General features: G+C 41.2%; 1 protein-coding gene and 1 pseudogene across 1 annotated transcript; one reads left to right on the forward strand and one right to left on the reverse strand.

The window, feature by feature from the left end:
• Positions 1-5700: 5700 nt before the first annotated feature.
• foxl2a (forkhead box L2a) lies at positions 5701-6612 on the forward strand. The gene has a single exon (XM_085371652.1). The coding sequence runs from the start codon at positions 5701-5703 to the stop codon at positions 6610-6612; it is 912 nt and encodes a 303-aa protein (XP_085227778.1).
• Positions 6613-13942: 7330 nt separating this feature from the next.
• LOC146618344 (uncharacterized) lies at positions 13943-15958 on the reverse strand (annotated as a pseudogene).
• Positions 15959-17348: the final 1390 nt, after the last annotated feature.

Consider the following 17348-nt stretch of genomic DNA (forward strand, 5'->3'; position numbering starts at 1 on the left):
ATGAGTTTGGTCATTTAAGGTGTGGCAACAGATCAGGAAAACCTCAAAGAGAATCTTGCTGGCAGGAGGCTGCAGCACTTCACCTCTCATTGAAGGTTAGCAAGAACACAATGAGGCTCTCCTCTGCCCTGGATTCTACTTTTACCTCTCTCCACATTTCCCTCTACGCTTTAACTCATCATTGGAGTTGTCCAGTAGTCTCCTTCTCCTCCGCCTTTTTATCATGCATCAATCTTCATGCTCTTTTGCATTACTGAGTCGTTCCATTTATCAGTATACCCACATACACGGCTTTAAGGGGCCCGAGTGTAAAGGTTTGCCATGGCTCCCCACTGACCCTCTCACCTGAGGCGGGTGAGTGGAAGCACATTTTATGTTCCTGGTCTAATACAGCCCAGCCCACATATATGCACTGTTTTCACGTCATTTTTAATCATGGTACATTCAGAAGTATGCAATAACACAAAGCATGCAAATTAAGTAGTTTTACAAATGTTATTCCTCCTTTCTTTTTATTGTGTTGTTGCAAAACTTTTTTAGAGTAACTTCTTCTGCAAAACCAAACTCACTGCTTCTTCCCTTTTTGGTGAATGTCCATTACACAGGACTTAGTAAAGTGGAAGACCATGCAGTTTCCCACAGACTTATGTTTAGAAAAGAACTGCTGACTGAGTCTGATGAAGGGCAATGTACAGTCATGAGTGGGGATGTGGGATGCTCTCATATGATTGTGAGGGGATGGATTGTACAAAGAGGGGAAGTGTCTCTCAAACCTTCTGCAGAGTGACACCCACAATATGTCGATTCCATTTTGTGCAAACTCGTGAGTACACATCTGACACCTCAAAAATAAGAGTATAGTGCATGCATATATCTGCCTCTCTGCATTCCTCACTCAAACATTAACCCATGCGGGCAGGGATGCAAAAGGAGATGCAGGGGGAGATTCTGGTGGTCAGTGTTTATTTGCTCTATCTCACGCTCTTCTTTCTGAGAGGAACAAGAGCCATGTTGGGGACGCCACATGAGGGCTGAGGGTACATCCTTCTCCTTCCTCTTCATCTCTTCCCTCTGTCCCTCAACCCACCCCCACCCCTCCCCTCTCTTTCCTGCACCTCATAAGGATTCCATTCAAGAGCGGCGGCGTGTTGTTGATGTTTAATAATGCAGGCGAGCCAGATGCAAATGAACCAGAAACCAGCCCAGTAAGATCAAACTAGGACAAGCAGTGAGAGCTGTCTCTCCCAACAGCTGTCCAGGACAGATGCACCACTGCTTATGGAAGATAAGAACCTCTGACCTCAGATAAGATTATTAACCACATTTTAATTATAATAACTGCAAATAACACATTAAGTCAAATATTATCATGTGTATTTCACTTGTTTTTTCTTCCTATAGATATAAAGAGTCCCTGACAGTGTTAAGCAAGATTTAAAAAAAACCCTTCATAAGCTTTGTTTTGGCAATTTTTCACCTTAAATTCTCAACTTTATGAAACAGAATAACAGGCTTTCATTTGCTAGTGCTTGAAGGCTGTGTTTTTTTCATTCACCCATATCAAAATACATATGCACACAAAGGGCACAGAGCACAGCTTAATCTGTCACTGCGCTATTATTTTTAAAAAGCAGAGGCTCCCTTGGGGGGGAAAGGGAATGTAGGATGGTTTAAGACTATATTGGAGAGAGGGATAGAAAAAAAAGTGGGACATTTTACAAAGGCTTAATAAATAAGAATAGACCATTTTAACAATAAAAGTCATGGTTCAAAATAATTCAAAATAAAACTAAGATCATAATAATAATAATAATGTATTCATTTAATCATAACTGTGATAATAACGTTATCAACCACAACAAATATTATATAATTATTATTGTTATTGATGATGATGACGCTATCACAGTTAAGATTAAATTAATAAATTAGAAGAAATTACTTTTATCCTACTACTACTACTACTACTACTACTAATAATAATAATAATAATAATAATAATAATAATAATAATAATAATGTTGTGGAAACGCACTGCTGTAGCTCCTGCCTGTTGTCAGAAGCCGGCTGGTCGTCTCCAGTCCGGTCGGTTGCTCTCCGGTCCCGACCTGACCTGGTGGTTCCGTTCGCCACATTCCACCCGCATGCGCAATTATAAACATCCTAGTCCCAGACCTGCGAGTGCAGGAAGTGCGAGAGAACAGGAATTCCACTCTTTCAAATTAGATTGAGGCCCGTTACAATGATGGCTCCTCAGCTCACTGGAGGCCTGCCTCACGCTCACATTATAGGAAAACTATGGCCTAGGTGTTGTACATATGTGGAAAATAAGTTGTGGCTGCGAGTCTATCATAAAAAGTAAACTAAAGTAAAAGTAACTTAAAAGAGCAAAACATTTAAACACTGATTGTTTTACAATTGTTGTGATTTGGATCATGTCTGTAGTCATCACGAAGATGGACTATATGGACTAAAATCTATATCGCGGGCTTGTAATACACATACTAAACATTCTCCTAACTTTAGGTGCATTTACATGAATATAAATAAAATATTTTTAGAAGTATTGGAAGTCTATCGGACTGTGTGCGGGTGGTGGGCCGGGGAGTTGGAGGCTTTTTTATTGGGAAGTTTTTCCACGAGGTGTCTGGGATTAAGCGATAACTTGAGAAGACTTTTGGAGTATGTGTATTTATCTAGGAAGAAGACACGGACTACTCTTGTCTCTCTGTGACAGCCTTTTGAGTCTCGGGAGTGCACGCCGCTATCTCGCCCATCGGATCCAGAAAATGTGCAGGGATAGTACTCATATCTGGTATTATTAAGAACAGGCAGAAATAATCCGAAACAACAACAAAAACGTTTGTGAGATGGATTTTTATTCGTGGGGTTTTTCAAAGCACAATTGCTAAGGTGCAGAGAAGAAAATTTCAAATAAGTGGAAGACATTTAAAAAAAATCATTGTTACTCTTCAGTTATACACCCTTTTATTATTTTTTATTAATTATATTATATTAGTAGTAGACAGTCTACAGGGAAGTTATTTATAGTCTATTTGTTTTTATTGTATGTCAAAGTTACCTTAAAAACAGGCTGTGCTCTCACATTAACATTCCCCAGGGCTGTCCTGAAGCCTGTAACTACTACAACCAGTTCAGGTTTCAGGGTCCTTATTTTGTTTACGGATTGTCGACATGCTGTTTACAGCTTTGTTATGTGACGTGAAGCGCGTGCGTGTCGCGCAACAAACCATTCCTCTATTAGGTTACAGGTATGGAGAGAGACGGAGCATAATAATAAAATTGCCCTAAGACCAGCGGCTTGAACCTGAACAGACAAGTGTCAAGTAAGTCCTCTGACAACACAGAGAGAGAAGAAGAAAAAAACATTTAGAGCTAGACTACCTGAACCGGAACCTAACGGGGTTACGTGGGGTCGTTTAGGTGACACAAATAAAGCAGGCCAATTATTTTGAGACAGCAGATGACCTTTATTATTATTTTCAAGACGTCATAGATTACAAAGATTACAGACTCTGGAATTACCTTATCAAAAGGCTATATTTAAATAAGCACACCCGTTTTGAAAGAAATTGCTGATTAAGTTTTGCTATTTAGCATTTTAGCCTAGAAGCGGTGAGATACAGGGTTTTACGGGTGCTGCACAGGGGCCACCGGGGAAGTTTGAAAGGGTTAGAGGACTACAATACATAATTAAAAGCGATAACAATGGGCTATATTTTGTAATGCTTTTATTTATATATATATATATATATATATATATATATATATATATATATATATATATATATATATATATATATATATATATATATATATATATATATATGAACGATCCCCCCCCCCCTCCCCGTCAAATTTTTTTTTTGTGAGTGCAGAAGCAGAAAACAGAAGAACAATGTGGAACAATAAAGGAAGACTAAACAAGTCATGGAATCGCGAGGTAAACCTAAACATTTAACGGCCGGGACAAAAGGTTTGTTTTTGTGATTTCTACTTTATTTGCACAAACGCAAACCACTCTACATATAGATGCCCTGTATAAATGAGTACAAGCAATACCTTCAAGTGCAATGGGAATAAACCTATAATTTTTTAAAATGTAACTTAACTTCCATGTATAAGCATTTAGCCTTTGATATTTCAAATTCAAAAGTGATTTCTCTGAGACAGGGTTGATTTTTCTCATTTAGGGCCGTTTCTTTGCACAAGTATCTTTTTTAACGATTTTACAGTTTTACGGACAAGTAAGTAGGAATTCTTAGTGTATACTCTTAAATAATATTTGTATTAATTAACATGATGATGTCATGTTTTAACCAAACCATATACTTGCAAAGTAAACCTGTAATGGCGGTGCAGAGATTATCGGGAAGTGCTGTCCGTCGTAAACACGTGAAAAAGACATTGGAACAAGAAATAACAACGCGTCGTAACTCTCGAAAGTGTGAGTCGGCGGTAATTGCATGTTGAGAGATGGTTGGCTCTCAGCGCGGTTCAGCTGCTGCAGACTGGCTGCAGACTGGGTGCAGGGTGATGACACACATGGCAATGCTGCTCCACCTGCAAAGACTCCCAAAGCACGGAAATACACTCCCAGAGAAAGCCGAGGGGACCCTCATGGGTGGCCAGAGAAATGTATACTTCACCACGCACTTCCCTCTCCGCGGTGAGCTAATTAAGCACCACTAGCTATCCGGATTTTGTAAGAATTATGTGGACTCTACAGCCCTTTACAAATATGCATGACTCTGGTGAGAATGTGTGGACTAGATTGTATATTTTGGACTATATATTGAATTTACTAGAAAAAGTGAAATTTTATATTTCACATTCAAACGTGGAAAAATATAGATATATTAAACAGAATTACTTTGAAAATTGGAATACGTTTGTTCCAAATATTTAATTTTGGGGTTGTTTTGCGCAAAGACATATTTCGGAACATTTCTTTATCTGTTTTTGTTATTGTTATTATTAATATTTTCCACCCCTTTTTCTGAAAAGCTTGCTTCCTTTCTGACTCAAACAGCAGAGTCAGTCATGTTAATATAATATTTTGAGCAACGAATTCACTAGCTATAAGCATAATTGCATTCTTTCAACGAATACCTGTATTTCTATTTTCATTACTCACTAACTGCTTCAGGTTTCCTACAGTGTTTTATGCCTGCATTTTACTGTAAATAGGTGTTTATCGCGCATATTATTACTAGTATTTTGAACCCTTTCTGATTAATACAATTTTCAACAAGTGAAGAAGAGCTCGTTTTTTCATTGACTGGAACCACGGAAGGCGGAACTAAAATACGCACAAATCACAAAGCACTACGTCGCTCGGTGTAGAGCGCTAGAGCGAAAGCAGCCTGTCAGCGGCCCTGAAAAAAAGGGGAAAGGGCTGGCCTTACTGACTCACAGTCCAAAACTTGGGTTGCGCGTCCATCAGAAAACAGCTTAGAAAAATCTCAGCTGAAGAGAGAGGAAGGTCTGGTGCATGTCACGTACTGATCCGCAAAATTACAATTAAGATTTCTTCGTGCGCAATTTGGAGGACAGTTTTTGACTCACTGGTGCATCCTGAGATTCTGCAGCGCAGCATTTCACCGATCGAGACAGAAGCGTCAGAAAGGTGTTCTTTTCAAAGTTTAGACTGGACTTGTTTGTTTTGGTGTGTGCGCAATGATGGCCACTTACCAAAACCCAGAGGATGACGCAATGGCCCTAATGATCCACGACACCAACACGACCAAGGAGAAAGAGCGCCCAAAAGAGGAGCCGGTTCAGGACAAAGTCTCCGAGAAGCCGGATCCGTCCCAGAAACCGCCGTACTCCTATGTCGCTCTCATTGCCATGGCTATCCGGGAGAGCTCCGAGAAGCGCCTCACGCTGTCCGGCATATACCAGTATATAATCACCAAATTCCCCTTCTACGAGAAGAACAAGAAAGGTTGGCAGAACAGCATCAGACACAACCTGAGTCTTAACGAATGCTTCATAAAGGTGCCGCGGGAGGGCGGCGGCGAGAGAAAGGGGAATTACTGGACCCTCGACCCAGCCTGTGAGGACATGTTCGAGAAGGGGAACTACAGGCGACGCCGCAGGATGAAGCGGCCTTTCAGACCCCCACCAACGCACTTCCAGCCGGGGAAGGCCTTGTTCGGAGGGGACAGCTATGGCTACCTTTCTCCACCCAAGTACCTGCAGTCTAGCTTTATGAACAATTCCTGGTCGTTGGGCCAGCCGCCCACTCCGATGCCCTACACGTCCTGTCAGATGGCCAGCGGCAACGTGAGTCCAGTGAACGTCAAGGGGCTGTCAGCCCCCTCATCATATAACCCTTACTCCCGGGTGCAGAGCATGGCGCTCCCCAGCATGGTGAACTCTTACAACGGCATGAGTCACCATCACCATCCCCATCATACCCAGCAGCTAAGCCCTGCCACCGCGGCACCACCTCCGGTCTCCTCCAGTAACGGAGCCGGCCTTCAGTTCGCGTGCTCCCGCCAGCCCGCGGAGCTCTCCATGATGCACTGCTCATACTGGGAACACGAGACCAAACACTCGGCGTTACACACGAGGATTGATATTTGAAGTTTACCAACTGGTCCGTGCAAAAATGAAGACTCTGGGAGAGAGAGACAGAGAGGTAATTCCTGTGATTTCAAAACAGAGCCGACAGTATTTTGAAGAGACCACTCTGACTCAGATCTCTTCGGTTCCAAGCTGACATCTAAATGCCGACGGGGAGCTATATGCACGAGGTGATGCTGAGAAAGTTTTATGAAATGGAAACAGGAGGTAAAGGAGTCATCGGCTGCTCATTCATCAGGTAGCACAACCTCTGGGAGCCATTTCGTGCGCCTGTATTACACTTGGACTGATGGCCATAACTCGGTATTGTAAAATCAAAATTGTGAAATGAAAAACTGATTATTTTTGAATGGATAGACATTGCTGACATCGGTCCAGCTGTATTTTTGGTGTGCGTAATGATTTGTCTCAGCTTTCCTTCGGCTTACTGCCGAAAGACGTCCTAATGAAGTCAGAGTTTTAATGTGTGATTAAATCAGAGCTAATTTTGGCTTTCTTAGTAAGCTGCACCGAGAAAGGCCTGCACGGTGATACTTCACCTCCTGCTATAGTTGGATACTTTGTTAGGTTTAAAAGGTGTGGGTAGAGATCCAGCAAACTACCAAAAGAAAAAAAAAACAATTCAGGGCTTTTCATACTTTTTGATTACATGATGTAAATTCCAAAGTGACGCCAGCCAGTGTCAGATTTTGTTCTTTCTAAATATCGTTTTTATATATATATATAAATGTGATTAGTTATGTTTCATTAATGTTGGGGCCATGTTTCATTTTAATTAGCACTTTCCCTTTTTTTTAGGTTTGTCAATTTCTTAATAAAGTTGTATTTCTTAAATAATTAAGTGGTGATGAAGTAATCTGTTGTATGCTTTAGGCTATTATAGCAACCACTGCTGGCAGTAGGCGAGCAATCAGTAATAAACAAATCTGTGAACCTAACACGACATGAAAGTGCCACATTGGTTATGATGCAGGAGTTTTTTTCACAGCTTGTTCAAGAAAGAAAATAACACTATTAACAGCGGCGCGTGGTCGGCTGAGGATAGGCTTACATAAAAATGGCTGATAGGCGCACTCAGTATCACTTTAAAAATTAAATATGTATTCTATTGAACTGTTTGGCTCAAATTAGGCACATTTTAAAAATCTATCGATTTATTATATTAGTGTGACCAGGTAAAAGCTTTCTCTTTCAACTAAGAATCAGTGTCTGCGTTGTGTGCAATACAATAAAAACACATTTAGACTTATTCATTAGTATTTATGCCCGCTAAGGACAATTAATGTCATATGTTTAATATTTTATATTTTTCCCATCTGCAGCGGCGTTGCGTGTAGGTAACAGTCCTCTTTTTTACTAGTTAATTTCAAACAGACAAAGAAACAAAATACACACATAAACTGGAAAATTTCAGCTCGTAATTTATGATCATAAATATCCAAATATACATATACATCTAAATAGTCTTTCTCTATAAGTGCAGCAACACTACTAATGCCTTCTACCGCTAGTAATAATAATAATAATAATGATATAATATAATAATAATATTAATCATAATAATAATCATAATCATAATAATAATAATAAATTCGATAATATGGTGGAATTGATTTACGGCATTAGTGTATTGTTTGTTTGCGTTTTTTAGTATTTTTTTAGCTATAAGTATTGGTAATAAACAAATAAAATCAGTTAAGGTATATATATATATATATATATATATATATACCAGTAATAGTAACACGTTACACGAAGAAAAAAAAAAGATAAAGTCATTTATCCCAAATGTAGTTTACAAAATATTGACATCTGCTGACAGTCTGCTCTGAAGGGTGAAAGTGGGGCACATTTAGACAGCTCCTCCTTCTTCCCTTCTTTTTGTTTTACTGAGAGATTGCAGGACTAAAGAAAATAAAATTCCATGCAGCCCAGAGGAACATCCATGAAGAAAATTAAAATAGCCTTTTGGTAAAACTTGATCTCAACCTCTTCTCTGCTATTATCACAAAGCATCGACATATTGGCGTTATCTGCTGTCTGCGTTTACATCTGAGTGATCGATCACTGCAAATAAAGTGTCTCTTTCGAATAGGTTATAGCTTTCACGCACAGTGGATTACTAAGGAATCGTCAGGTCATTTAAAAAATATTATTTCCTAAATTAATTATTGTACTATCATTTAAAGATGAAAAACTCCCAACACATGACTTCAGGGCACCACAGGAGGCGCATCCAAGCATTCACCTCTCTCCAACTTTTACTCGTCACAGGGACGGTCAAACAGGGTCATCGTCCAGGTGCGCCAAAATAGGACGCAAAAATCCTTTTTCTTGTTTTTTTCTACTGCAGAGACAATCGGTGACCGAACGAAAGCCACACTTACGGCGCCATGGATACGCACATTACATGAGGTTTTGCTAAAGTAAGCTAACCGTAGGCAATTATTTCATTGCATATGTACAAAATGCATGTGGGTCATGGATCATTTAAGTAATTTATTGACAGAAAAAGTCGCATAGACTTTTTGCATGTATATAAACGAAATTCAAACGATAGCTTTTTCTTATATTTTCTTCTTTTTTTTTTGAGGACTGCATAAACAAGGAATTCTCGCCCCTGGGTATTGGCTGCTGATAAAGCGCATAATTCACTTATAATCCTCAGACACAAAAGTCAGCGCATGTCGCATGATGACTGTTTTTCATTTATTATTCAAGCGCATAAATAAATAATTTCAATAATCCAGCGAGAAAACAGCACATCACTTCATCATGACAGACAGACTCTGCACAAAGTCATAATCACAGATAAATTGACTTGACACTCGGCCCAACTGTAAACAGCGTGTCTTCTTCTTCTTGCTCAGCAGCAGGCAGCTGTCGGGGATCAGTGAGCTCAGACAACCTCTTAACATTGTTGCCCAAAGCTCGTATAAAAACTGCGGGAACAGAAACACAGAATGAAAATGCCATCAGCCGGGTCTCACTCAGACTAACACTGACACTTCTCCATCCTCCTGTGTGCAGAGGGAGCGTCGAGGCAAGCCTGAAATGTAGCTGTGTACGTTCTCAGCTTCCTCACATTAATGTTTTGTAAACAATAAGGAGATAAGGGCGCTTTTGAAAGGCAACTGTATTCTAAACAAGCTTACAGAAATAATAAATACAGGGGTTTAACAAGAAATAATGTTTCGACCAGTGCAACCTTTTACATAAACTGTCCAACCAGAGGTGGAGTTTATTTTATTTCTTTCTCCTCCTGATTTAAAGTTGGAATCCATCAATCAGTACAGCAGCTTTTGTCATATATTTATTGATTTATTTGTGCGTTTGTTTGTTTGTTTTTAAAAGGGGAAAGTTGAACTTTTTGTTTATTAACAAAGTTTATTATTATTATTATTATTATTATTATTATTATTATTATTATTATTATTATTATTATTATTATTATAGGTCTATTTTATATGACAATTGCTTTTTACACTTTATATTGGCGAAAGCCTTTCTGCACCAAAGGCTTCCATATGTAAACATACATCGCTGTCTCTGTGTCTCTCACTCACACACACACACACACACACACACACACACACACACACACACACACACACACACACACACCTTACTAGTTAAACTTGAGGACCAAAAGGCTCGCCTATAAAAGGCGCGAATATACAAAGACGTGTGCGGACTCGGGCGCAGCAGGTGTGCAGTTGCGCAGAAAGGTTGTCAGTTCAGCAGGGCGGCAGGGAACAATGGGCCTGCATACAGGATGTCTCGGGGGGCTGAGACAGATAAGGCCAGCCGAGGTTCAGCCCAGGCGACACAGGCCTGCTTTAATATAGTCTTCTTTTACGCTGACCTCGGGAGTTTATAATATATCGAATTCATTATGAATGAATTGGTGGAATTTTTTTTAGACATATAAGAGCAGCTTCCTTCAGGCCTTTACACTAAGAGCACGTTTAGCAGCCCATATATATCTAGATGTGGCTGTCGGAAACAATAATAGAGTTCACAATGACATTAGAGCTGCTGAGACATGAAGAAGAACAACGATTTAACTATGGCGAGCACAGCCTTATGGACACATCTCCCACGTATCATCTTAATTGGAAAGTGACGCTTTAGTGACTAAGCGGGAATAACAACAGCAACCGTGCAGTCAGAATTAAAATAACACTGGCTAATTATTATTAAATGTGAGTCGAGCGCATTTCTGCATCGGTGAATATTTCTGTCAATCATAATTATTTCTCCACAAGGTGAAAAGGTTTAGCGCAATGTGCGGTTTGTTTTCACGCGTCTTTTCCGCAGAGCGCGTTCTGAATAACCATGATTGTATCCTTTGTTGTGCTCTCGGAGATGACAGATTATAATCAACAAGACGAATGAGGTCAACTCATTGTGGAGGCAACGCATTTGACCCTCGCTTCTTCTCCGGCACACACACACACACACACACACACACACACACACACACACACACACACTGGAGCGTACCTGGAGTCGTTCCGCGTATGACAGCCTGCATGCTCCACGGGGCATCGGCGATGCGACCCGGCAGGTCGAGTCACACGCAGGTTGCAGGTTTCCCAATGCCTGCACACAATTGAATTCCTGGCATTCTGGTCAATGTTTGAGATTGAAGAGCAACAGTTTCCACTTAGACGCGGCGCACATCACCCCGAACCCATTGAAAAGGAGAGTGGGGGTCACCACTGTTTGGTATACATCTGCTCCAAACAGGAAAATATGCAGAGATTTGATTCGCAGAAAATCCGGCAATTGTTCCAATCAGCATGCGTTTTTTCGTCTTCTCCTGTCAGAGTAGAAAAACTCAAAGTTTCAGCCTTTCTGCCACGTACTGTGCTATGTCCACGCCATTACTGAATTTGGAGTTGTTTATTTTCTGAGCGCGTCCTCTGGTGAATCTCCAGCTTGCCACGGCAATCTACGTGATGTTTTCAGTGACTGCTGATCCCTATCTTAATGACAACTCGACGAAACAATGGATGACATATAATAATTCTTTTATTAAGCCAAAAATATTGCAATGGTGTGTGTTGATACACCGCCACAGTTTATAAATAGGAACCGCGCGTTTGTTAACTGGAACTTTGGGCAACAAAGGTCCACAAAATGTCTAGAAATACCATATCTATAAATACACAGGAGTGTCATCTATTCAAGGAAAAGACAGTCATCCATCTGCAGAGCAAAATCATCACGCACTGACCTCTGAGTACCCTCCAGCCACCACGGGGCCACTCAGATGTCACACACACGCCATCCTTTGAGTCTGACAGCCTTTGAGAGGAGAGGTGGTGAGATGCTGACAAAGAGCGACTGAAAATAAGCAGTCACCGGGCTAAATATTATCTCATCTCACTTTGGAGGCTCTAAAAATATACCTGTTTAATTTGTCATTTCATGTATGATAATCTCTGTCCAACGTGATAATCACGAGCTCTTATCAAATAACAGTGTTTTCGTGACGGAATATCACCTCTCAGCAACGACTGGAGGTTATGCTCCGGCTGACCTGTTAAAGCAAACAAACAAACGTGCACACAAGGTCAAGATTTACCAGCGTTTGGCTCACGCTAACTTCTGCTGTGGATGTGGCGGAACTGACCAGCTTATACTGTAAAGGGAAATGCGATAAAAAACGGTTTCCGTTCCCTTGATTATGAGCTGCAAATTGCTTTGTCGGGATTTAAATGGCAGGTCTTTTCCCAGCGTGCTCTGATGGAGTCTATTTTTAAAGCGCTTTCCTTTCTCGCCCCTCTAAAAACTTCCGCAGGGTTGGCAACAAGAAGCTATTAGGATAACTCTTCTCCTGTTAACATTCCAATTAATCAAAGACGAAAGCAAATTCCCACTGGGATCATTAAGGGCCAGCTATACAGTTATACATCAGCCCACTATCAGTAATAGAAACCCCACGCGGATATGAATGCCAAACACTGAGCTTATTTAAAGCAAAACATCTTCTGGACGCTCTCAAATTTATACTCTCAGGAAGCCTTTTAGGATACAAATTGCATGAGATTAACGACACATCCTACGTTTAAATGGATTCAGTCAGTTATTGTAATGCTCTTTAACAACTGTGTTTTGCATTGTCACATTCTAATATTCTCCGAATTTCCTCTAAATAATGAGATTTGTGAATATTTGGTTTAAATATACGTATACAAAACAGGAAGTTGGCCCCGCCTCTATGTGGATGCCAAACAATCCCAGGTCACATCTCAAAACAATCCAATTTCAGCCATATTTCTTTCAAGCAATTACATACCTCTTGGCAAGGCTTCACAATTAAACGAATGATCATACTTGGAAATCCATAATTGTACCATTCGCATAAGGTGCCCTTTCAACTTAAATGTGTGTTTTATTACATGCTTATCATCCGCGATGAGATTACGCACAGTGTGGGTTTGGACTGAGTTAGAGTACATTTAATCAAATAAGAGGAGACGTAATGGAAGCATGCTGGACCCAAAGCTTCACTGCCTAAGATGCTGTCTTTGAGCCCAGCTTATGTTTAGCAAATTTCAGACAATGAGAACATTATGAGAGGAACTCTGAGGGAGAGCCTTTTACCCCTGCCCACCAGAGGTCATACGCATGGCATATAACTAACCTCTACATCTCTAGAGAGGCCCATCAAACATAAAGGTACAGAGAGATGTTTAAGATTACGCAAACAGGAAGAAATGCTTTTGATTCATAGCAGGTCCGATCATCATGTGGTGGCAATGGATATCGTCAGCTTTCACTGATTTTGAGAAACTCTTACGATTTTTTTTTTTTTTCCCGTTTTGGCTCTTCTTGGGAACTGTCATGGTTCAGGTCAAGTTTGCTGTGTGGCTCTTTGCTGCTCCCTTGTGGCTCAATAACGCCATTACAAAGAAACGCACCATAGCAGACGCTCTTTCTCTCTCTCTGTGTGTGTGTGTGTGTGTGTGTGTGTGTGTGTGTGTGTGTGTGTGTGTGTGTGTGTGTGTGTGTGTGTCAGGTTTGTTGGTATTTTAAATTGATTTTTGAAATCAGTTAAGGGATTATGTCCAAAAGTTGATTCTGTTCATCTGGACGTAGCGTTTTTGTGGAAAAAAATGTTTCATCACTCATCCAAGTGACTTCTTCAGTCTCAGCTGACTGCAGGTTTCCTCAATCTTATAAACAGTACATTTGCATAATGACTGAAACCAGCCCACTGAAGGAACAATGGGCTGTGAGGTCAGTTCCTTAATCTTAATTATGCAAATTCTCATGATCAACAGCCACTGACCAAAACCCACTGATCAAAGCCCACTCATCAATGGCTATGAGTACCATTCACAGGGAGTTGGGGAATGGCTGCAATCACAGCATTGTAAGATGGCGAAAGATGTACCCTTAGGCCCCCTCCTCGATTCAGAGATGGTCTTTCCCTTTTCACGTAAATGGCCTCCTTGATTCCGCGCTCAAACCAGCGTTCCTCCCTGTCCAGGATGTTACATCCTCATCATTGAAAGAGTGTTCACTGGCCTGTAGGTGTGAATAGACTGCAGAGTGCTGGCCTGACGAGGTAGCTCTTCTGTGTTGTGCCATCCGCTTCGCCAGAGGTTGTTTGGTTTCCCCGATGTATAAATCCTGGCAATCCTCCTGGCACTTAACAGCGTGCACTATGTTACTCTGTTTGTGTCGGGGGACCTGATCCTTGGGGTGGACCAATTTTTTGGCGCAGCGTGTTTTGAGGTTTAAAAGCCACAGAGACCCGGTGTTTAGAAAAAATGCATCTCAACTGCTTCGATACTCCTGACACATATGGGATCACTACAGATTTCTGCTTAGGGAGCGGTTGTCCTTCTCTCCTGGATCGGCTGGAGCTTTTTTTTTTGGCGCCTTCCCAGCTTTGACAAAAGTCCAGCTGGGATAACCACATTTACTCAGGGCCTTCTTGATGTCCCGTTCTTCTGCCTCCCTGGCTGCTGTGTCAGTGGGGATGGTGTTCGCTCTGTGTTGTAGCGTCCTGATGACACCCAGTTTGTGCTCCAGTGGATGATGAGAGTCAAACCTTAGATACTGATCTGTATGTGTAGGTTTACGGTACACGTCAGCTTTTAGATGTCCCCCATTACTGATGGAAATCTCACAGTCTAAGAAGGCTAACCTGACACTTTTCATATCCTCCCTGGTGAATTTGATGTGTCGGTCCACCGAGTTAATGTGATCCGTGAAATGTGGTACGTCCTGAGATTTGATTTTCACCCAGGTGTCATCCACATACCTGAACCTGGTGTTCCAGGGTAGGATGGCAAAGCCCTCTTTTCCACTTCTTCCATGTACAAATTGGCCACGATGGGTGAAACCGGGGAGCCCATGGCACACCCATGTTTCTGCCTGTAGAATTGACCCTTGTATGTGAAGTAAGTGGAATGAAGACACAGTTCCAAAAGCAAACACACTTGGTAGATGCTGAGAGTGGTCCTGTTGCTGAGGTTGGGGTCATCCTGTAATCTCTTATGCACTACCTCCAACGCTTCTGTGACTGGGATGCAAGTGAAGAGAGATCTAACATCGTACGAGACCATGGTTTCATCTGCCTCCATAATGACATCTCTCACCTTCTCAACAAAATCCAGGATGTTCTGAATGTGGTGTTCAGAGCTGCCTACCAGCGGGTTGAGGATTGAAGCCAGAAACTTGGAGATGTTATAGGTGACCGAGTTGATCATACAGACAATCGATCTTAAAGGTGCATCCTGTTTATGTATGTTCAGTAAACCATACAGACTTGGTGTAGATTCCCCTGGGTATAGCCTGTGGTATGAGGTCCGGTCATTAGCCTTGTCTTGTTCTAACTGGTTCAGACAGTCTATCACCCTCTTCCTGTAACCACTTCCTGGGTCTCGTTTCAGGAGCTCATAAGTATTTTCATCACTGAGCAGTGACAAAATTTTCTCATGATCTTTCTGGTTTAGCAAAACTGTGCACCTACTCCTGTCTGCCGGAATGTTGTTGTCATTACTAAGTGATGTGAGTGCCTTCCTCTCCTCCATGGTGATGTTGGATGCTGGGGGCTTTGCATTGCTGAGACAGGCCGAAACCTTCGTCCGTAGTTGCTCTGCTTCCACTTCTGCAATATTGTTGTTTCGAATTGCTGTTTCTGTGGCTGTGATCAGTTCCACTAGTGGGATTTGTCTCAGTGTGACAGCAAAATCCAGCCCTTTAGCACGGATGTTTTTTTTAATGCTAAATTGATTTCATTTGTTTTATTAATCCCTGTGATAGTTGGAGAGTTGAGGAGAAAATTATCTCCACTATCAGTATAAAAAATAACTCACTGCATCCTTTCAGATTAACCGAAGAGATAAAGTGTAAAGTGTAAATTGAGAAAAACAAAAAAAATTTATAAAGTTTTATAAAGTAATAGAAGATATAAACGTAATAATAGTGCTATCAGTAACCAAAACAGAAAATGACCTTATATGGTTGTGTTGATGCGTGCTCAAACATCCTTACCTGGATGTTTGAGCACGCAAAAATTTGATTCATTTCATCTGGAAAACGCTACGTCCACAATGTCGTCTGGAAACATCATGGAGACGCCCGCCTTAACTCATCTATTCAACCCTCCATCACCACTGCAAACGAGAAGCAGCTCAGAGCAGATTCCTGACGTAACTCACCACTATCTTCATACATGCCCTCCTGCACTACCAGAGTTCCTCTCTTGGCACCCTATCATGTGCTTTCTCTAAATCCAAAAGACACAAGTGCAACTCCTGACCTCATCTCTATCAGCATTCTCAAAGCAGACATCACATCTGTAGCGCTTTGAAGCCATACTATTTGAAGTCACCTCTGCTGATAAGCTTCAACAACTCTTTCTCATATCTTCGTGGTATGGCCCATCAGCTTTATCTGTCTGTAGTTATTACAGCTCAGCACATAAACCTTGTTCTTCGAAAATCAATAACAGTACACTTCATCTCCATTCTTCAGGCATCCTCTCACTCACCAAGATTGTTCTAAACAATCTGGTTAAAAAGTCCACTGCCCTCTCTCCCAGACATCTCCACTCCTCCACAGGTATGTCATCAGGACCAACTGTGTTTCAACTCTCAGCACTTCCTCATTTAATAACTTTTCTCCATCCATACATTGTTTCTCTCATTTTCTTCAATCATCAGTTTATCAAAAATGCTGTAGTCCTTCCATCTACACTCTCACACATCCTCTCTTCACTTGTTACTATCTCCACCCTATGACTCTAATCTGCTGCACATCCTTTCCAGCTCGATCTCTCTGCTTAGTCTTTTGATACAAGTCCTTTTCTCCTTCCTTACTATCCAGCCTCACATGCTATCATTAAAATTCTTGCCATCTTGCTGTACACCTAACCTCATGCCCTCTTTATCTCCCAGACGAACCCACCTTTTCTTGCTAACCTCTTGCTTTGAATACTTTCCTGCCTCCTTGTCTTTCTTCCTCTGTCCAGAGGACACACAAACACCTTCTTGGCAGTTTCCTTCAACACTTCAGCTGTACTCTTCCGGTCTACTCCTCCCTAAACTCTGCACTTCCTTCTTTAGCGTCAACCATTTAATCATTGCCTTTGCCTCCACCCAGTTCCTCTTATTGGTTTTCAGAATCATCCTTTGACTAACATTTGAAACTCACAACATATCCAGTATAAAATAATTTACAGGATGCACATGACCAAAAAGCAGGTTTAA

This window comes from Diplotaxodon limnothrissa, linkage group LG14 (genome assembly GCF_057381915.1).
Source record: "Diplotaxodon limnothrissa isolate DT_005_m linkage group LG14, D_limnothrissa_male_GT1.1, whole genome shotgun sequence".
NCBI lineage: Eukaryota > Metazoa > Chordata > Actinopteri > Cichliformes > Cichlidae > Diplotaxodon > Diplotaxodon limnothrissa.

Bases quoted from the DNA above. Each gene is read 5' to 3' on its own strand.
- foxl2a (XM_085371652.1), top strand. From the start codon at position 5,701: ATGATGGCCACTTACCAAAACCCAGAGGATGACGCAATGGCCCTAATG.